Genomic DNA, 22,181 nt, shown 5'->3' on the forward strand with positions numbered 1-22,181 from the left:
GTTATAATGAAGGTGCTGTGGGAGCTGAATGACTTTGCATCTCAAGCACAGGTGCATTTGGGTGTAACTTAAACACAGTTTGCAATCTCTCTAAATGGAGCATTTATAGCCAATTACACTTGTCATTCACCTTGCAAATACGTCTATCTAATTTAACAGCATATGCAGTAAGCAGAAAAACAAAGGATATTATATTAGCTGACAGCAGAATACAGGTACAGATATCGGCATCTATATCTATGGCACATGTGGCACACTTCTGAGCTAAAATACAAGGAATTTAAATAGTGGTCTCCAGTGCCCTTATACGCTCTGCATCAGAAACCTCCTGTCAAATATAATTTTCTCCAGGAAGAAATGAATCTAGCTGAGACTTTCCAAAACCCGTCCAAGTGATTTGGATGCTCACTTCTCATTAGTATTAACAGCAAACGGGCATCAGTATCTCCTAAACGCCTTTGGAAATTTTTGACATATTTTTATGGCTGTTAAGTGATTTTTATGGCTGTTAAGTGAATCTTTGGGCAACCTGTACTAGAAATGACAAGTTTCATATTTGTTTCTCTGTACTCAGATATTCACAATGTCCATTCCCCAAATGTCAAGATTTTCCCTCAGAAAGACAGCTGGGATGTGACAAGGAGGAGAGACAGACTTTGGTTGTGTTTTGATTAAAGGACAGAGTTCACATTACAAAAGTGTCCCCTCTGCAGAGGGCTGTATACACCAATTTCAGGATAATACCATGTTCTTTGTCATCTTTTTGTCACAGCCCTAGGCTGGCATGTCGCTGCGATGAGAACGGGGATGCTGAGGCGTTACGTGGCTGCATGTGATGGATCACATGCACCATCCCGGACAGTGCTATCATGGAGGAAAAGAAGGGGTGGGCTACCATAGGTACACCTGATAACATGTCCTACAGAAAGAAAAAGCTATTCTTTTGAGATCCAGTATTTTTTGTTACATCTTAGATCGTATTTAATCCGGCTTCTGGTTCCAGGAAATGCCTTTCCAATCCATAATAATAAAAAAAAAAATAGAAACGTAAACTGATTTGCAAGCTTGTAACAGATTATATTCTCCCACACTCCACCAAAGTGAGGGCCAGAAAGAGGCTTGTAAGTGATTTTATTCTGGCCTCACCCAACTTCAAGTGAAATTTAAGTGTTGTGCAGGCACTGATGTACTTGACTAGCAGGTGGGAAATTTCATTCATGTGAAGCTGGCCATAAACAGAAATCAAAAGTCGTTCAAGTAGAAACTTTTCATACGTTTAGAATCCAGAAATCCTTACAAGCCACCTCTCAAACCAAAAGCATTGCAAATCCTTTCAGACTGAATTGCCATATACCGCTGTATAGTATCTTCTCCTTTCAAAGGCCTAGCAAAGTAAGTTTTGCCGGGAACTATATATGCAAATAAATAACACTGAGATTCCTTACATGGCTTCCTGATCTGTTATTTAACTGACATCACTTCCCTTTTTTTCAAACATATTTCATGTACATATGCCTGTTTTCTATACTCTTCTCCATTTCTCTTATCTCTTTTATTTTAATAAACCACATGTCCAAGTTCAGTATCTTCTTTAGCAGCTACAAGGAGATATATTTGTTCACTGCAGTTATTAAAATTCTAAACATCTTCCTCCCTTTATTTGATTTTAGTGAGATTCTGGACATTTTCTCAATATCAAGAAGATTGGATTCATTGGAATGTAACTTTGAAAGAAGTCTTGCATCAAGACTTTAATTTCAGTCCAAAAACCCATCAATTTAAGGTATCCCCAGAAGATCTAAAAAAGGTGAGCTTTTTTTTATGAAATATTTTCAACACCGGTTTAAGATGAAGCACCTAAAATTGTTTTTTCTTCTTAGTACTGTGGAAAAAATACAAAACCTGAGACCATCATTTTGCTTTCACGTATTTTTTAACTCAGACAGAACTGACAGCCACTTTGCTTAAGGATAAACAGACTCAGGCCTTTAAATCTGACTTGTTAGCATTATCTTCCCTGCATTAATGGAATAAACTACTAGTAACAAAGTTCTGCCTTCCTAGTGGCCTCTCTAGTAGTCTGTCATTGATGACCCACATACAAAGACAGCATTATGGTCATCTCACTATTAATTATTCTAGTAGTAACAATTCCATTATTAAGTATCAAGAGAGACCAGCAAGTGATTCTTCACTGATCCTTTGAGAAACTGCAGCGATTGTTTCCTAGTTCTCTCTGTGCTTTCTGTGAAATCAATGTCCTGCAGCTTTGCAGAAAGGCACGCACTGGATATATTGCTCTATCCACAGCTACTTGAAGGTACATCTTAGCAAAAGTGGGAGTTGGAGGACTTTATTCAAATAAGACTGTAAAACCTCAAGCAATTTTAATTGCTCCCCTTGCAAACATATTTTTCCACTCAGAAGAACAGTAAATGCTCATTGCAGCTTCAGGGGAAGAAACCGCACACGTTGAAAACTTAAGAGCAGTGATCATATCCAAGGGCCTTCTGTCCCCTGCCAGTTGAAACTTTCCCATAACTCACCTGTCCAAACTGCTTTCCAAACCCCCTCCAGACAGAACAGAGCCAGAGACAATTCATCTCACCCCAGCTCAAGCCTCTGCAGGCTTCTCTATCGATTATACACAGAGCCTAGTTCAGACCACATTGCTAACTTTTAGACAATAAAAATTAGGGAAGCGAATCCTACTGGTGAGAGATTGCTCAGCAGCTGCCTTATTTAAATCACATGATACGCTGCAGCGAGTGACTCAGTGTTAGCCCTTGAGTCCATCTTTCCTCTCCATTTCTTTTACTGGGCTCAAACACATAGTGAATGAGAGATCTCACCAAAGGAGATGCCATGGATGCAGAGCGCTGCCCTGTGCTCCCTGACAGCTCTCTCTGAACAGTGTACCCACCCCATCTCTTCCTGGCTTTGATGATCGTTTTGCTTCTTCCCCTACAAGAGGCCACCGCTGTGCAAACTGGCACCACTCACTGTTGGTTCTGTAGATCACTTCCTAACGGTACATTATTTTTGCAAAGTAACTTGATCTATTAAAATTTAAAAATGTTAATCGCATTAAACTTGCACACATACCTTCAATCCGTGTCTGTCAAATGCACGCTCTAGGTACTGAACACATACGTAATTTCATTTAGGGTGTCAAAACAAAAGCACAGTGCAGTCCAGGCATCTTCTAACAGCTGTTGTTTAGTCCTCAGTGAATTCCCTGAATCCTTTTGCAATTCCCTTCCTGGGGCTCAAAGCTCCACTTCGATTTGGCTGCAGGAGCTTGTTTCTTTCTTTTGTTTTGGGGTTCCCACCACTTCTGGACCGTGAGGGACAGGAAGGTATTTTTCTATTCCAAGACCACTAAATGAATACATTGTCCGAGAGCAAGGTACTGCAACATTCCCTGAAGACAGACCCTAAGTAAGGTCAAAAAGAAGACCAACTGCTTTACAGCCAGATCCTGTTGATCAAAAATGCTTATCTCATGAACTTCATCCTGGCTTTGTGACCTGAATTGACTAAGGAGAACACAGTCATTTCAGTCATTCACAGCTGAAAATAGCATGGTTGCTAGAGCTGGCATCTGGTATGCTGAGAAAATGAGGGGGACTGCCTGCAGACAGCACTGCAACTAGTTGGAGGGCAGCGAAAGGACTGGGATATGTGCCTGGTGAAGCAAATCCTGCACCCTGTGTGTCATACTCAGCCCCACACGTACTGCGTTACAGCAAACCAAGTCAGGCAACAACCACCGGCACAGTGTTCTTTTTCTGGAGAAAGACGGGAATCCAGCAGGTGGCGTGTACAGTATCCACACCGGCCTCCTCTGCAGTCTTTTGGCACACCATGACAGCACCTTCACCACGGCCTAAGGTGAAACAGGGACAGCTGCCACCACCAGAGAGTCGGCAGCCCAACCACAGGCACAAACCGGTCTGTGCTGGGACGCAGGGCCATCTTCAGGGACAGGGTGCCAGGGCGACTCGGCAGCACCTCAGCAACTGTGCGGACACAGCACAACGCACTGGAGGACTGCTCTGGGGAGGCCGGTGATGCGGCAGTACCTCAGGCCCTTTGCAAACATGGCACAGCACCCTCGGAGAGCTGATTTTGGGAGGCTGAGTGATGCAGCAGTACCTCAGGCCCCATGCAAAGGCAGTATGATGCTCTTGGAGGGCTGATTTTGGACGACCGGTGATAGGCAGCACCTCGGGCCCCGCACAACGAGGGCATGGTGCTCCCGGAAGGCTGGTTTCAGGAGGCCGGGAGCAGGGCAGCGCCCCAGACCCTGCACAAAGACCGCATCGTGCTCTCGGAGGGCTGATCCTGTGAGGCGGGGGCACTCGGAGGGCTGATCCTGTGAGGCGGGGGCATGGCAGTACCTCAGCACTGGCACAAAGACGCTGCAGCGCCCTCGAAGGGCTGGTTCTGGGGCCGGGGACGGAGCAGCACCTCAGAGGCGGGGCGCGGCGCCATCTTTGGGGGCCGGGGTGGAGCAGCGCCCGCGCCCCTCGCACACCCAACATGGCGCCGGCGGAGGGCCCGTTTCGCCGGCCGGGCACGGAGCAGCGCCTCAGGGCCGGCACGGGCACGGCGCAGCGCTCGCGGAGGGCGGATTTCGGCGGGCGAGGGTAGGGCAGCGCCTCCGGGCCGGCACAGCTGTGGCGCAGCGCCCTCGGCAGCCACCACCGGGCCGGGACAGCGCAGCGCCTCGCGCCGCCACCGCCCACGCCTTCGCCCGCTGCCTGCGCGCGTGGCGAGAGGGAGGGGCGCTCTGCCGGGGCGGGGCCTGCGCTCCTCGCGGGCGGCGCTCCGACCTGGGGGCGTGGCTAGCGCCGTGGAGGCGGGGCTTGCCGCCGGCAGCCGCGCTCCACACACGCGCACGCCTAGGCGCCACTTCCGGGCTGGCGGAAGAGGTGGGGCGCCGAGTAGGGCGCATGCGTCATGCTCTACGGAGGCCCGGAGAGCTGAGTTTAAAGGGACCGCGGTGGCGGCGGCCGTCGCCTAAAGAGGGGGGCGGAGGGGGAGGGGAGGTCGCTCGCCCTGAGGGTGGGTGACATGGTGGCGCCGTGAGGAGCTGGGTGAGGCCTTCAGCTCCGGGGCCGCCCTGAGAGCGTCCGGGGACGCAGGGCAGGCCGGGGGGAGATCCGGGCCCATGGTGGGGGAGGGGGATGAGGCCTTGAGGCAGGCTCGGGGGGGAGAAGTGGCTGTGGGGCAGGCCTGGGCGTGAGGGGGGCCGGAAAGGGGTGTAAAAGTGGCTGTGGGGTGGGTCTGGGAGGGGTTTGGGCCTGGGAAGTGAGGTAAAAGTGGTTGTGGGGCGGGTCTGGGGGTGAGAGAGCCAAGGAGTGGAGCAGAAGTGGCTGTGGGGCAGCTCTAGGGGAGAGTGGAGGCCGAGGGGGAGAGAAGGGGCTGTGGGGCAGGTCTAGGGGGGATTGGAGGCCGGGGGGGGGGGGGAAGGGGCTGTGGGGCTTAGGCATAGTGGGGCCCTTGGGGGAGTCAGAGCCCAAGGAAGAAATTGGCTGTGGGGCAGGCCCAGGGTGGGGGTCAGGGCCTGCGTGAGGCCTCGCCCCAGCCCCACATCCCATGGGCCGGGCACAAAGCAGGGGCCCCCTTTGGCCTGCAGGCCAGCGGATGGTGTCTCAGTGTCTCCTCCCTTGCTTGCAGCCCGGTCTGGAGCAGGCTGGATGCCCACAGGCGCCAGGACACTCGCACAGGCTGCCCGGGCACTCGGCAGGGGCACAGCTCTCTGCATCCCGCACGTGCGGGCCTCCTTGCCGGGACCCCCCTTTTGCTGCTTTGGCCTCCCCGGAGCCAGCCCCTGCTTCTGGTATCGGCTGCTGGTGAGGACCGCGTCTCTTTGGTGCCTGGGTGGTGGTGCTGGAGGTCACCATTTGCCCCCGCCTTTGCATGCTTGGCCTCGCCGGGCCTGCACAGCTGCAGAGGACATGGCGGAGCAGAGGTACTGCGTGGACTATGCCAAGCGTGGCACGGCAGGCTGCAAGAAGTGCAAGGAGAAGATCGTGAAGGGGATGGTGCGTATTGGGAAGATTGTTCCCAACCCTTTCACGGAGTCTGGCGGGGACATGAAGGAGTGGTACCATGTCAAGTGCATGTTTGAGAAGCTAGAGAAGGCCCGGGCTACAACCAAGAAAATTGAAGACATCACAGATTTGGAAGGGTGGGAAGAGCTACAAGATGATGAGAAAGAGTTAATCAACAAGCATATCTCAGGTGAGACACAAGGAGGGACCTGGGCCGCCTTTTCTGGGCCGCAAGGTATGACACTGATAGCCATGCATTTCCCATGAAATCCTCACCAATGTATGAGTATGACTTGATAAAAAGGCGGGGAGTGATCAATTCTCCGTCTCAGCCTTATAGTAAAGAGGAAGAAATAGTCACTTCTTAATTCATTTCCTGCAACTGACTATGGAGGAGGTCTAGGTGATTTAAGTCATATGTAGACTTGTAAAGTTCAGATGAATCCCACCAAGAAGCATCAGCTGTTTTCCATTTTCATCTTTTTTTCATGAACTTTAGCAAATTATGTAACCTTTTAACTTCTGCTATTTGAAAAATGTTCCTTCATATTTTTTTCCCTCAATCCCCAGTTGTTTTAAGACTTGCCTGTTGCAAAATATCTTATATGTTGGGGGATGTTGCAGATTGTCTCTGACTGCCAGTCTGAACTCTTACCTTGCTGTTTTACAGAAGCTACTTCTAAGGCTGCAAGTACACCGAAGAAAAAAGCAACAATCCAAGCTAAGATCTCTGCCACTGGACAATTAACCAGTCCCAAGAAAGATCCGTTAGGTATTGTCAATCCATCACCAAAGAAGTTCTCTGGCTTCACAGGTAAGGGTTATTAAACAGATTCTGGGAAATCCCTTATTTCTTTTCTAATATTAGCATCAGAGGTGTTTTAATTTGACTCAGATCAGTAATTTTTTTAATCTACAAAGGGTGGTTTAGTTTTAAATGAAGTACTTTTTAAAAATATATATATAAATGTTCATGGAAGGGAGAATGGTTATTCCTCAGTACCTTGTCCTGAGAAGCAGCAGGCCAGTCAGCAGACATGTACCTCTAAACCAGCCAGAGCGCGTGTTGCCACGCACACAGACAAAAAGATGAGAATATAGATGGGTATTGGAGAGTATTAGGAGAAGAGGTGATGGGGACATGGTGGGGAGCTGCGTACAAGAGCTACTGTTACAAGGGATATTAACTTATAGAAAACTAGCCTTAACTCCATTGCTAATGGACCCAGTTGCTTTATGATTGCTTATTTTGTGCACCTAGCTGGTTCTCTGAAAGATACCATGTGTCCTTTTCTGCTAAAAGGCTGCAAGAAATCAGGTGGCACCCCAGGGATCAGAAAAATACTTAATGACACTTAGTAAAATAATCATTTTCTACCAAAAACATAGAGATTTAATTCTTGATGCAGTTAACTCACACAATTATACTATACTGTGTAAGACTCTGAGAACCTTCATCAGCTTTGAAGTTAGCCCTCCTTTGAGCAGGAGTTTGGACTAGAGACCTTTGGAGGTCCCTTCCAATCTAATTTTTTCTGTGACTTGTGAGATAGTATAACATGCTGGGCATGGTTGTACTCTGCCTTGGTAATTAAAAATGCTAGCTAAGAAAACTACAGCTATTAGTTTGCCCATAGAAAACAATCTGTGATTACTTTGGGATGTTCAGAACTATATTGCAGAGGCCAGAGAAGGAAACACCATTTGTTCAACAGGCTTATGTCCCAAAATAAGATCTTTTTTGCTGCCTGTCTGAGTTACTTTCAAGAGACTGAGCATTACAGGAAAAAAAAACAGAAAGATCAGGTACAGGAGTTTTTAAATAACCTTCAGAACAGAGTTATTCAGAAACAGTGCAGACCTCTGAAACCAGTCCTGGCGGATGTCTGCACCTTTTAGAGATGGTCAGAACAAGCTCTGTCGTGGTGCTGGGAGCAGCTGTCTCTGGGAGCTTATTGGACAGATGTGAACAACAGCTTAAGTGAGTTCCTCTCCAGATTTTTCCCCATTTTAGCAATGATATTAGGAGAACATGTGGAGGGAAAAGACCTGTAAAGTAGAAATAAGACAGAAGCACCTGCCAGCAGAAATTCCTTTTCACCAAGGTTTAACCATATTCATCTGGTTGAATTAAGGTCCAGAAAATTCTGGTGTACTGTGAAGAGCAAAACTAATGAAAAAGAAGGCTAGATTTTCTTTTATACAGTAATTAAGTCACAAATTTTGGTGTAGCACATATCACTATTCAGTTCTGAAGTTTTGCCAGCATGCTGGGATTGTTCTTTTCAGCTTGCCAAATGGAGGTGTCTTCATTTTCAAAGTATGCACCATTTCATCCTTGTTAAAAAGCTGCTTGTTATGTCTGTCTTGCAGCTAAGCCAAAGAATTTGGAAGATGTCTCTGCAAACTCTTCCCACAAGTCTAGCCTGTCTGCAAAAAAATGTGATCCAAAGCACAAAGACTGCCTGCTGCGAGAGTTCAGGAAACTCTGTGCCATGGTTGCTGACAAGCCTAGTTATAATGCGAAAACACAGATCATCCAGGACTTCCTGCAGAAGGGAACTGGAGGAGGTATGATTCTTGCTTGACGTTTTTCTGCATGTGAAAGCCCTCTCAAAATCAACATCAAAGTATTACATCAAAAGCAAGGGTGAATTAAAATCTGACCACAATGTAGTCCAGGTTGTGTCCCATGATGATTTCTGAACTGATGGAAACAGTGTTTACAAAGTGAACTGCTATCTAGATAACCAGTTCAGATAAAAATGTCTCAGGCCAGGACCATGGACAATGCAGATGCTGCCAAACTTAGTGCCGAGATCAGATTTGGAGGGTGATTGTGGATGTTTCTCCAGAGAAATGTCCTTTCATGTAAAATAGAACAGCGTGGTAGAATGCGGAAGCCCCAGCTGTGTGTTTGGATGTTGTTGTTTTTTTTCCGCCAGAGTCATGCTAACAAACATCCAGAGTCTGTAGATGAAAATAAATTGTGACAGTTTCTAATCGTGTGTGCTCTTTTTCCAGATGGCTTTCGTGGTGACGTATACCTGACCATTAAACTGCTGTTACCAGGTGTCATTAAAATTGTTTACAACTTGAACGATAAGCAGATTGTAAAGCTGTTTAGTAGGATTTTTAACTGCAGTCAAGAGGAAATGGTCCGGGACCTGGAACAGGTGAGTAGAGGCAGCAGTTCTCTCAGTTTTTGATGTTTAATCTCTTGGTATGGAAATTCTACAATTTTTTTCCCATTTGAAGGATTGTTAGGTTGGTTGTTAGAATGGGAGCTGGTGAATCTTGCTTTTCTTTTTGGCAGTTCTCTTAAAGCTTTTGCCATCTGGAACCTTTAGAAAACGATGTCTGAACAGAAAGCAAGATGTGAATCACCTGCAAAACTTAAGAAAACAAGACTAAAATGTCAAAATGCATAAATCAGGCATATGAGGATTTTGATTCTAGGAAAGTTGGCTTGCACCTGCTTTGTCTGCACTGGTCTGTCTAGTGTATCCCTATTTAACTAATTTATATTACCTTTTTGTAGCATCACTTATGAAAAATTATAATTCAATTAACAGATCTGTTCCTGTGAGCTTAAGTTGGCTCAGGCAGTTAAGCTAAACTCATATGATTGAAAGTGCTCACATGTGTGTATTTAATTCCTGTGCATAGGAGTTGGTAATTGACTGTGCACATTTCTAATTTATTGCAAGATGGAGAAAATGGATTAATTAGCTGATGAAGCTAATTCCATCACTTTTCCTTGATTGCCTTGGTGTATACTGCCTTCTAGTGACATCACTTGACTGTTTGCGATTTTTGGAGCTTACGAGAACTGGATTCATCCTGAGGAAATACCACAGTGACAGAGTTAATGAGATGGTACTGGTACTCTTACATAGCTTTTTACAAATGAAACAGGTGAAAAGACGTACCCTGCGTCATGGCAGCTTTTTCCTAATGTTTGGTAGCGATCCACTGATGGAATCCCAGCATCAGATTCCTCTGCTCTCTCCTACCTACCGGAAACGTGCTGCATCTCCAGTGGTGTGCATCTTGCCCATTCTCCAGCCATAGCTTTGACCCACACCCTCATTTTTGTCTTTTGGAGACAGGGAGATGTTTCCGAGACCGTACGCCTCTTCTTTGAAGAGAGCAAGTCCTGTCCTCCAGCTGCCAAAAGTCTCCTGACCATTCAAGAGGTAGATGAATTCCTAATCCAGCTATCAAAGCTTACAAAGGAGGACGACCAGCAAAGTGTGCTGCAAGATATCACTCGCAGGTAAGTGATCGGCATTTGGAGGTGCACTCTAAAACTAGGAGCGATTATCTAAATATCACAACCTGGAATAGATGAAAAGCAGTAACATAAGCCAAGAGGCTGAACTTTACACCTGTAAACAGCTCTCAGTGGCTTTATGAAGACTCTCTGACTGCTGAACAGTACAGAGAACATGTATGACTCCTGGTCATGCCAGAGAGAATTTCATTCCTGTCTATTAAGACACTGTTTAATTAGTACTAAACAAAACTGCTGTAGTGGTACTTAGCTGTTAATTAGGTTGGTGTTCCTAGGTATATTGGGAAAAGCCTTTGTGCCATTTAGACATCGCAAAGATTCTTGGTCTGGCTCAGTTTGTGTGGATCTGAGGCCAAGGATGTTACTATAATCTCCTCTTGGTGGATTCATAACTGAATTTTGCAAGGTACCTCAATACAGGGGCAGAATTAGTACTGCCATTCAAACGTAAAGATGCTAAAAGCCTTTTGGATATTCTCTTGTGCCTCTGACATGTCACAAGTAACAAATCTCCACATTTGAATATAACCCCTACTGAAGGGGAGGACCTGTTATTACAGAGGCCTGGATCAGTTTCCTTTTTCAACTGGGAAGTAGTTCATTTAAGTGTCTGTCTCTGAATCCTCTCTCACACCGCAGGTGTACAGGCAACGACCTGAAATGCATCATCAGGCTAATCAAGCACGACTTGAAAATGAATGCTGGTGCAAAGCATGTGTAAGTCCCACCTTTTTTTGTGAGATAAAACCAGAAGTGGGCATTAGCCTATTAAGCCATGTGCAGCAGAACTGTGATTGACATGTTTTTCCCTCCTCTCCTCAATTTGCTTAAAGGTTGGATGCTTTGGATCCAAATGCCTATGAGGCATTCAAAGCCTCACGCAATCTCCAGGATGTGGTAGAGCGAGTCCTGAGGAACCAGCAGGAGGCTGAGAAGATGCCAGGTCTGAAGCGAACCCTCAGCGTGCAGGCCTCTCTGATGACTCCCGTTCAGCCCATGCTGGTAACGTTGGCTTCCCTACACTGGAGGCAGAGATGGAATTCTCACATCCACTGCCAGAGAGCCTGACCTTTACGAATCAGTAGACAGATAAGTGCTTATGTGCAGTATGAGCTAATAGATTGTGCAGTATGATTTTTATGTATAATGCCATTTTATAAAGTGTTTTCTATCAAGAGACAAGTATTTGCTGTACTGTGTACTTGCTGAGTTAATGACACTGCGCAAGCTAAAATGTCAGCTTGCTTTCAGTTCAGAAGTGACTTTCTTATTTTTTTCTGCAGGCTCTTATCGCAGAAGTGTTCCTTTTTGTGGAAATAGTTTAAGACATTTGTTGGATTAGAGATTCAAATAAGGTCTTCTATTTGAACAAATCAGAGTTAATATTTACTTCTGGTCTAAGTGTACTCCTGGAAAAGGCACAGTACTTACACAGTACTCTTCCTTTGGAAGAGATAAACAGTGAAAAGCTTTAATTATTTGGGCAGGTTCAGATGATTCTAAGTAAATGACTGAACTAAGAAAAGGAAAACTTGGACTGGATATCAGAGATCCTGCACAGAAAGATCTAAAAAGGAATTGGCAGTTCATTCATGAAATTAAATAGTAGCTTTATTTTTAAATATATCAAATGAATCTTTTATGGAACTTTTCTCTCTACTTTTCTAAGGCTGAAGCCTGCAAGTCAATTGAGTATGCTATGAAGAAGTGCCCAAATGGGATGTATGCAGAGATCAAATATGATGGGGAGCGGGTGCAGGTGCATAAAAATGGAGATCATTTCAGCTACTTCAGCCGAAGCCTCAAACCTGTCCTCCCTCACAAAGTAAGGACATATAAACTGTCTCTTCTGCTGTGCCAGCCATTGCCTTCCTCCTCTGTAAACATGATTGAATTTCACACCAGTTTCCATAGGCAGCAGGATACCTTCTGTTTTAGGCTTTTTGCCTGACTTGTCCAGATACTCAAATGAATCTGGAAAAGCAACATTTACTAGAACTGTAATCAGTTAGTTTTGGTGGCCTTAAAGGGCTTGAGACTACAGTTAATCTGTCTGCTTTTCAGTCCTCTTTATGCACTGCATTTGGATTGGCTTCATACCAGCTGGGTAACTTGGTTATATTTGTTCAGGTCTCATTTTTCTATTTATATCCAATGCTAACAGTCTGTGCCATACTAGAAAATAAAGCCAGTGCAGATATACCTAGATGTGGCTTGGACACACTCCTTAAGAAAACATCAGAATTGGAGTGAGTTTGTCTCTTCAGCCAGTAGGCATTTCGTATGTGTTGCTGTTCTTTTTTTCTCCAAGGTAGCCCATTTTAAGGACTACATCCCCCAGGCTTTCCCTGGGGGGCAGAGTATGATCCTGGATTCGGAAGTTCTTCTGATTGATAACAAAACTGGCAAGCCTCTTCCTTTTGGGACTCTTGGTGTGCACAAGGTAAAAAAGGATTCTTTGTAGTGGCTGGAGTTAAACACTCTTAAACACTCTAGCATGTGTTCTGTTATCACAGGCTAATAAAAGATGTCTGGTCCCTGAGAAGGGTGATATAAATGAAAAAGCACTGTTCTAATACAATAGCTTTGATATTAACCTGATCATTAGCAGGTTACTCTGAAAAATTCAGCTCAAAATTAATATTAAAAAGTCCTTGGAAAATCTTGCAATTCTGTCACTGTTTATAGTTGCTTGTAGCACTGTCTGGCAGACAAGAAGATGAGAATGATACAGATATGAATTTAGTCCGTATGAGTGTTATGTAATGCTTATGTCTAGATTAAATGGTGGTGAGAATGAGGACAGTAAATTGAAAATTAAATTGTAAGTGCTTTAACTTAAAGGAGCCATTAATCTGAAGTCTCTGGAATGCTTGCTGGTTTCTCGTTGCAGCAGTAGTGATAGATTTTAGGTTGCCTGAAGTTGTTAATATTTGTGGTGTTATTACCCTGCCACTAGGAAATTAACATGTTTTATTTTCTTAGTTTGTGTTTTGACACACTCGGTCTAAATTTCAATTCTGAGAATACTTATGCCTTTTAGAAGGAGCCTAAGTTTATTATCACTAACAGATTATGGAGATAAAAATACATCCTTTTGTTTCTGTTATTTCTCTATACCTCCATGTTGCTGCTTGTTACTACTGCAGATTTCTTTTAATTGATATTGATTGTTTTACAGAAAGCTGCTTTCCAAGATGCCAACGTTTGCTTGTTTGTGTTTGACTGCATCTATTTCAATGACATCAGCCTGATGGACAGGTATGCGTGTCTCACATTAGTGTGAGAACAGTCTGACAGGTTTCCCAGCAGGAACTTGCTGGAATACACTACCACTGCAGAGGGAGCAGTTCATGTTGACAGTTATTACTTGTCATTTACCCCTGTAAAATTAAAACAGCATAGGAGAATCCTTGTTGTGATAAAGCTATAAATGAGAACATCACTATGGAGACCCACCTTGCACTGCAGTTTCAAAATAGCAGGAGCAACTGCATTCAGCCGAGTTCAGCATGGTTCAGTATATAGCTCATCCCGTGTCCTCTGAAACGAAATGCACGCTTAATGTGAAATTTCTGTTTTATAGCTTCCTGGAGGACTGATAAAGAATTGATTGTCCTTTCTGGAACTCTCATTTATCTGTAGAATAAATCATTTAGTTATTTAAATAGCGCTTTTTTTGGTGTTCACATGACTGGTACTTCATGTTGGAATTGGTTGTGTGTCCTTAATTATCTGTACTCTGCTCTAGGCCCCTGCGTGAACGACGTAAGTTTCTCCATGATAACATGGTTGAAATCCCCAACCGAATCCTCTTCTCGGAGATGAAGCATGTCACAGTGAGTTCAATGTAAAATAAAATAGCATATGTGGTAATACCCTGGGTTATATAGAGAAGACTGAAGTAAGATTGAAGTGAGCTAGACTGCTTCCAGTAACCAAACTGGCAACTTTCAGTGATACGCAGTCCTGCTTTTTTTTAGTGTAGATATATCCTGATCACCAAAAACGGCTTTTAGACAGCAGCTGGCTCAGTTTTTGTTTTGATTCGTGATGCACAAACCCTACGTCCTGTCTTTTTCCCCATTACTACTATGTTCTGGAGCACCTCGATTTTGTTGGAGAACGTTTGGATATTTGGGGCAGAGAAATTGTTTTGGGATGAAGAAAACATAGGTCCCAAGGCAGTTGGATAGAGAAGCAAGCAGGTAGTCTTGATTGACACCGCTGGTTGAGAAAATCTTATCTTGCACATCTGGGATGTGCTTAGGGCATGAAACCAGTGTGGCTATCTCAGAGATGAGGAGGATTTTTTGTTTTTTTTGTTTGGGGTTTTCTTTTTTTTCTTCTTTTTTTTTTTTTTTTTTAAGTAACCAACCGTTCTCTTGTTGTGCCTTATTGCTCCCAATGGAAAGCCCCAAGAGCTTACCACAATTCTTTTCCTTTCCAGAAAGCTTCAGATCTGGCAGATATGATCACCCGAGTTATCCGTGAGGGACTCGAAGGACTGGTGTTGAAAGACACAAAGGCAGGTTCCCATTCATTCTTGACTGGTGTATGCTGGGCAAAAGGGGGTAACAATAGACTGCTCTGTATTTAATACTGAACTATTTAATCTATTCTGAGTTTGAATTCAGCTCTTATCTGCTTTAAGGGCTTTTGAGCAATGCCTGGAAAGAGGGGGATGTGCAATAGTTTTCTTTGAATCCCAGTTACTGTCACTTCTTGTCCAAATTTTGGTATTATTTCCTCCTTCTCTTGCCTGTTTTCTGGTGTCTGGACTCCCGCTTGTCTGAAGCTTCGGGTGTCCCTGAAACTTATTGCACAAACAAGGATATTTGTATGTGCCTGTAGTGATGCAGTCCAGCAGGCAGATCACTGAGATGGGATCCAAGGCTGTATTTTAATCACAGCTCTGCTACTAGTATCTCTCATGATTCTCTGCATCGCTTAGTGCCTTCATTGCTTCCATGAAGTGCTTTGAGGCCTGTGGATGAAACGCAGAAGGCTGAGCATCCCTGAAATATCTCCATACTCTTGTAGATACTGACATCCAAACCAAGTTGCTCCTTGTATATCTGAGCACTGCTGTGCTCATGTACTGCAAAGCTGGATAAAAGCAAGGACCATTTGGAGAAATGGTTGTCCACCAAATGATCTCCTTTCTGACTGGGGGTTCTTGCTTGGTTTTGCACAGGGTAATTATGAGCCAGGAAAACGGCACTGGCTGAAGGTGAAAAAGGACTACCTAAATGAGGGTGCAATGGCTGACACAGCAGACTTGGTGGTGCTGGGAGCTTTTTACGGACAAGGCAGTAAAGGTGAGTGTCTGGAGTTAGCTTAAGTCAGAGATCTGTTAGTTCTTCAGAAAAATCTCAAGTACTTTTCTGTTCCAGAACTCCTGTAGCATTTGCTGTCTACCAGAATGAGACTGGCTCTAACACTGACCATCTGCTACATGCTAGGCTACAGCAAGCTGCCAGAGTTTACTGTGGGTCAGCTGGCCCAGTGAAGCATTAGGTCTTGGGTTGGTCTCTTACTCAGTGTAGAGGCTGTTTGTTCAGCTTTGTATATGGGAGATGATGCTGTAAATCCATCACAAGCCTGAGGTCCTTTGACTTCCAAAGATGGAAAAGAGTTTTAGCTCATTACTGTGTTTTTTGAGAAGCTGTGGCTTGTCCTGTAGAAGATGCCAACCACCCTGCTCTCCTCTCTTCCAGGTGGGATGATGTCCATCTTCCTCATGGGTTGCTATGATCCCAAGAGTGAGAAGTGGTGCACTGTGACCAAGTGTGCTGGTGGCCACGATGATGCCACCTTGGCCCGCCTGCAAACAGAGCTAGATATGGTGAAGATCAGCAAGGTGAGATGGGCTGTGGCATGAGGCTGGTCAAAGGAGTGCTTAGCAAAGGGCTTGATAAACAGATAAACTGCTGTGAAGAACCTTCTTTCATTAGACATATGTCCTCTCTGACAGAACTGAGCTGAAGGTGCAGCCAGCTCCTAAAGATGAGGCACTGCCTGAGATTTGTTTCCACACACTGAGTGGGATGCCAGTCACCATCATGTTCCTGCTTAGACAAAGTTGCATTGGGAAAAGAGCAGATACCAGTTTTGGCATGTTGCAGTTTTTGAAGGCAGTCACCAGATGGGGCTGTGGGTGAGAAATCCTAAAGTCAGTTACTGCTTTGTCTCTAGATAGTCTCAACTCCAAGATTTCAGGTTTTCTTATGAATGACTTATTTAGATGAGGAATTTTATTTTTCAGGACCTGACTTGTAAAAAATGAGTTTAAATTTAATATTTACTTGCCACCCTGGAAGCCATTTGTAGCAAGATTATAGACTCTTAAAATGTGTAATTGTATAGGCATTACAACTGGAGTCACATGGTTATTGTTTTAACATTTGGAATGACAGTAACTGAGAACTGCGTTACCAAAAATTTTTGCCGCTCTGTAAATAGGAGAAATTGCTGCAGATCAGCGCACATTGCTCTCTGCAGGTTAAAGCAAGTTCCATCAATACAAAGGGGATCAAGTACATATGTGTTAATCTACTACTGGGATAATTTTTCAGCAACCTCTTCCCTAGGAATAGGTTCATATATGATCATAAGTGTTATAACTTGTTTTTTTGCTCTTAATTATTAGGATCCTAGTAAAATTCCAAGCTGGCTAAAAATTAACAAAATCTACTACCCTGACTTCATTGTCCCAGATCCAAAGGTAAGTGTTTTCACAAAATGAGTAAATTTTCCAACCCTGATAATAGCAATCTACTATTTTTATAAGAGTACAAATTGTCTGTGCTACAACATTAGTCTTCATGTTTGGAACAGGAAATTAGGCACAGATTTCTACCTCTTAGTCTTGCATGTTCATTTTGAAGCTAAGAGCTTCATTAAAAAAATCATAGCTGCAGCACTTCTGGGAAACATTCTTGTGCATTAAATCTCTTTCAGAAGTTAACTTGTTTTAAATTTGAGGCATGAAAAATCTGACTTAAACAGCTGAAGTACAACTGTAAACAAAAGGCTGCTAAGTTTAGCAGTATATTTTGTGCCATATGTATCTGATAGTAAAAATGTTGTTTAGAAATTGACAATACGTAGTAGCTGGGGATCTCTGACTTGCTGAAAAAAGAGGAGTGTTTCTAAATGAGGCAATCAGAAGAGCAGTTTGTGTATCTGGAACTCTGGTGTGCCGGGGTATTTGTCATAGAAGTAAAGGGACACAGATGTATTAAGTTTGTTCATGAGAGAACACAGGAATGTGACATATGAATTCTTTCAATACCATGCTTAGAAAGCCCCAGTGTGGGAGATCACAGGGGCTGAATTCTCCAAAGCAGTAGCCCACACTGCAGATGGGATCTCTATTCGCTTCCCTCGCTGCACCCGCATTCGAGATGACAAAGACTGGAAGACAGCCACCACTCTCCCGCAGCTTAAGGTGATTTAATGTTGTATGCTTATGTCTGCAGCATGCTTGAGAGCAAGTTTTGACAACAGCCAATCTTTAAAAAGTCACGTTCTGATAGCAGGTATGTAGTGAAGACACCTGCTGACCAGTATCTAGGATGGCATGTTACATTTTCCACTTATTCCAGGCTCAGGCCGCTTGCTGGACTATTTTGATGAGAATCTTATTCTTTACTGGGGCTTCTTGAGTCTTTTGAGCTGTTGTGCACTTCCAGGAAAGTCTCTGCTGGTAGCTAGTTGTATCAGCTCTTGTAACAGCCTTCATGGTGAGGAATTTCCTTCCTGAAAGAGGTGACCTTTTATTCTCTAAATGTTTGTGGTCGTTGTGTCTCCCATTAATTGCTGGGATTGGGGGAGGCATTTGGGAAGTGACTAAGGGCAGTCTGGCCCAATTCCATGACACAGGGGCCAAGTGGCGTTCTGCCAGGATCCCTGGGGCTGCACCTACCCCACACAGCTTCTTCGCCTCCTTGACTGATAGAAACTGGTTGGCTTGTTGCCATCCCCAGCAGTAAGTCAGCTGTTGATGAGCTCTGTTCTCAGTCTAGTTACTGTTATTTGGGCTGTCTGCACCCTGCCTCCGGGGATACTGACAGCAGATATAAGAGCTTGTTGCGCCATCGAAGCAAGGAGTGATTCAGCCCACCTACTGTCCAGCAGTTGTTCTGGCTCCCTATGCAGGTAGGGGAGAGAAAGGTAAATGGCCTCTTCAAACAGACTGTTCTAGGAGTGAGCAATGGATACTGTCCATTTTTCTGTATAGGGAGCCAGGCCATGAAGAGTTAATCTGACTTGCTCTGTAGTAGATGGTGTAAATACAGCTTTGGTACCTCCCCATATAGGTTCCCTTAATATCAGATAGCTGGGTGGAATGCTGAGAGCTTGAATGAGGGTGAGAGAAAAAAGGCTACAAAAGGTACGGGAAGAAAAAACATACGAGCAAACACTTCAGAAAGAAAACAAAAGCAGTACATGCGTTACAGCTCATGTCTGGTATCAGAGGTTTCACTGTGGCTAAAAGGCAATGCCTTGTTTCTGGTGGGGTAGGAGCTGTACCAACTCTCCAAAGAAAAGGCTGATTTCAGTGTTGTTGCTGGGGAGGAAGAGGAGTCCACAGCTGGCAGCAGTGGAGAGAATGAGGGAAATTCCAGGTCTTCCACACCACACAAGACTATAAAAACTCCCCCAAGCAAGTCACCTGCAAAAGTCAAGAAGCCAGAAGGTAAGATGGTGCTTTCCGGGGAGCGGAACCTCAGGGTGGATTCTGTGGGTTTGGGGCAGGCTGGCTTTGGAACTTTGCCTTTTGTCAGATGCTTGAAGATCCCATGGAGCTTGTAGATGTACACTGAGGTTAGTACATGGGCAAAGCTGCTTAGACCCTTGGTTTGGACTGTCACTCACAGCACAGACTGAATAGCCACAGTTCTGAGGCATGCCGGAAACAAAAAAGGATGGTAACAGGATTGATGATGCTGTTCAGGTTGGTGTTTAGGCAACTCATTTAGATAATAAAGACTCCCTGAGGTTCTGCTGCCTAGGACAGGTAACTGTGAGTCTGCTAGGCATAGTTAGTACCAGAATTACTTTGGCGTAACTTCTCTTGGATTGTAGTTGTTCTTTTCCATCTTAATAGATCAGGGTCGTTACCAGAATTTATAAGACTGGTCTGAACAGCAAACCTGCTGCTCCCATTCCTGCAGATCACATGCCCTTCGGGCAGACATTTTTGGCCACGAATCAGTGTTTAATTTTATCTGGATGAAATTCATGCATGTATTAGAGATCCTGGAGGGGATTTCCAGGCAGTAAATTGCAGACCGATGAAATGAGTTTGCTTCACCAGCACTTTGTCACTGGGGAATAACTTGTGGCAGATCTCTAAGCAGTCTTGGAAAGGTGGTGCGTAGCTAGCAAGGAGAAAATAAATTGAACAGGAATGCAGCCTCCGGGAGATCAGGGCAGGAAGAGGCCCAGGGCCATTTGCAATAGAAAAATGTTCATCTTACTAGTTAATTTCTAATTCACTGATTACCCAGAAAATGGTGGGGGTGAGGCGGGGGGGGGGCTTTTCCCCTCTTACACTCCCTCCTTTCTTCTCCTCCAACTTGAATACACAACCAGTATCTCAGCAAAGAGCTCAATGAGAAAACTTTCTGTTTTTAGGCAGCAAAGCAGTCATTGCATCCCCTCAGAAATTAGAAGAGAAACGAGGGGAGAAGCGAAAAGCATCTGAGATGGATGACAATGGAAAGAAGGTACAGCTGGGTAGCAGTCACTTTGGGGTGGGGGGAAGCTGAGGCTGTTTCAGTTAATTGTCTGTTCGCTTTTGCCTTCCATGTGGAAAGTTTTGTAGTCTTCCCATAGCTGCACCCTAAATTAAAATGAAATGCAAAGGTGGAAATAGCAGCAACAAGCCCTGTTACAGTAGAAGCAGATGTCTGCAACCCTTCTTCCCTAGCTGCAGATTTGACATAACTGGCTTTGTCATGCTGAAGGCCAGTGCTTTTCTGTTCACCCACCAACGTCCTGCACTACAAAGGCAACGTATTGTGATCGCCATGTGGCCAGTCTTGCTCAGTGCTGCATACAGAAGAGACAGGAGCTGTAAAAGGACAGAACTGTCCTTTCTAGCCCATTGTGCAGCAAACTGTAGGAGTGGATCAAGAATCACTGGGCTGTAATTTTCTGATAAGCCTGAAGCAGCTATTCTGATGTAAACAGCAAGTCCCCTCCCAGGGCTGTTATGCTTTCCTGCTTTTACTAAGAAGCATCCCCTTGTAAAGGCTCTAGGCACTAAGAGCACATTCACTCGACCACATCAGCATCACCACTGAAGGCAGCCGTTGCAGGGCTGCTAATGGGGTAATAATTCCCCTTAGCTAAGGAAGCACTGTTCATCTGTAGCATCTGGCTTTCAGAGGAACTCTATGGGAGTTGCTCTTGTATATGATTTAATGGAGGTCCAAACAGCAATTTACAGATATTAGACAAGGGATTAAAATGATATCCTTGGGAACTGTGAACGGACTTGTTCATGCCTCAAAGAACTTAGCGTAATTTCCAAACCAACCTAATCTTTTGCCAACCTTTGTTTCATCCTCTTCCACAATATGCAGACGCTGCTGGACATATTCACTGGTGTGAAGCTGTACCTGCCACCCTCTGTGAAGGACTTCAACAAAATCCGGCGGTACTTCATAGCATATGATGGGGATCTTGTGCAAGAGTTTGACACAGCCTCAGCAACACATGTTATAGGGGACATTGATGAGAATCCTGGAGCTAAGCGTGTGTCTCCCAACTGGATCTGGGAATGCATCCGGAAACGAAGACTGGTAGCCCCGTGCTAACAGCGTGGGGCAGCTGACTGGTCTCAAACCTGCTATACTTCAGGAACTCCCTGAAGGGAACAGCAGAGAACTAGGTAGGTGGGGAAGAAATGGTGAGATTCCTCTGTGGGGATGCAGATAGAAATAAAACGCCCAAGTACCTCAGAGGTAGTTGTAAAGATCCATAGCAGCCATATGGAATTCATTAACAACTCTCTGAAGGCTGTCACTGCTGAATCCATGTTTCTGCCCATAATGTAGACCAATGCACTTATTTAGGTGCTGGTTTCATCTCCTGGGTTTTTAAAGTTTGGCTATTTTTATAAATAAAGAAATAAAATTGAAGCAGCTTCTCCTTTGCTGTCAGGACTTATTTTCCAAAGGTTATTCTCTGTCAGGACAGGAAACAGACTCTCAAATATTTGAAACTATATTAACTGTAGTGCTAGGATAATTTTGCTGTACTGCTGTAATTCTCACAAAGGTCATCTAACATTCAGCACAGATCCACCTCCAGTAACAGTTTACACCCTCTGCATAGGTTTCGTATTAAAACCAGGACACCAAATAAGCTTCCATTACAGCAACTGCCAGAGCATTATCCAAGCATCCTCTTGGAGTGTTTGTTTTCTGGAATAAGTTGCACATAAGTTTTGCTATTCATGTTTCAAGGAGTAAGAGCTGAGGAAGGAACTCCACCATCTGAATCTTTTAGGACAGTTGAGGGATCTGCTGCTCTGAAGCTATTTAAATCTATTTGAAGTACTTGAATACTAATTAAATAAGGAAAATAAGACAAGTTAAACCTGTATTTCTAAAACCTGTTTTGCATATGAAGATGTGCATTTGCTAAATAACTTTGGGTGAGCCCTGTAGGCTCAGACTCAGAGTGCATGTGTGCATTACAAAAGTATAAATGAGTTAACCAATTTACTGTACTTCCTTAGTTTGAAGAAAACCGAGTGTGCTGTTGCCTTTGTCAGTTCTTCCTTTGTAATCTTCACAAAGATG

The 22,181-nt window shown here is 44.4% G+C and overlaps 1 protein-coding gene across 2 annotated transcripts; it reads left to right on the forward strand.

The window, feature by feature from the left end:
* Positions 1 to 4,889: 4,889 nt before the first annotated feature.
* Positions 4,890 to 21,523, forward strand: LIG3 (DNA ligase 3). Of its 2 annotated transcripts, none has more exons than XM_064523356.1 (20): positions 4,890 to 4,937; positions 5,686 to 6,252; positions 6,733 to 6,876; positions 8,436 to 8,633; positions 9,087 to 9,238; positions 10,175 to 10,341; positions 10,999 to 11,076; positions 11,193 to 11,361; positions 12,029 to 12,184; positions 12,671 to 12,802; positions 13,541 to 13,620; positions 14,111 to 14,198; positions 14,810 to 14,887; positions 15,557 to 15,680; positions 16,080 to 16,222; positions 17,012 to 17,086; positions 17,666 to 17,812; positions 18,889 to 19,063; positions 20,005 to 20,096; positions 20,958 to 21,523. In XM_064523356.1, the coding sequence occupies exons 2-20, from the start codon at positions 5,706 to 5,708 to the stop codon at positions 21,189 to 21,191; spliced, it is 2,979 nt and encodes a 992-aa protein (XP_064379426.1). In that variant the 5' UTR covers positions 4,890 to 4,937; positions 5,686 to 5,705; the 3' UTR covers positions 21,192 to 21,523. The 2 variants fall into 2 exon arrangements, with proteins under 2 accessions (XP_064379426.1, XP_025962931.2); XM_026107146.2 differs by having other exon boundaries at positions 4,915 to 5,102.
* Positions 21,524 to 22,181: the final 658 nt, after the last annotated feature.

Source organism: Dromaius novaehollandiae, chromosome 19 (assembly GCF_036370855.1).
Source record: "Dromaius novaehollandiae isolate bDroNov1 chromosome 19, bDroNov1.hap1, whole genome shotgun sequence".
In the NCBI taxonomy this organism is placed as follows: domain Eukaryota; kingdom Metazoa; phylum Chordata; class Aves; order Casuariiformes; family Dromaiidae; genus Dromaius; species Dromaius novaehollandiae.

Bases quoted from the DNA above. Each gene is read 5' to 3' on its own strand.
- LIG3 (XM_064523356.1), top strand. From the start codon at position 5,706: ATGCCCACAGGCGCCAGGACACTCGCACAGGCTGCCCGGGCACTCGGC. The intron at 16,223-17,011 runs GTGAGATGGGCT...CTTAATTATTAG, and splicing joins ATATGGTGAAGATCAGCAAG to GATCCTAGTAAAATTCCAAG. The intron at 17,087-17,665 runs GTAAGTGTTTTC...TACCATGCTTAG, and splicing joins TCATTGTCCCAGATCCAAAG to AAAGCCCCAGTGTGGGAGAT.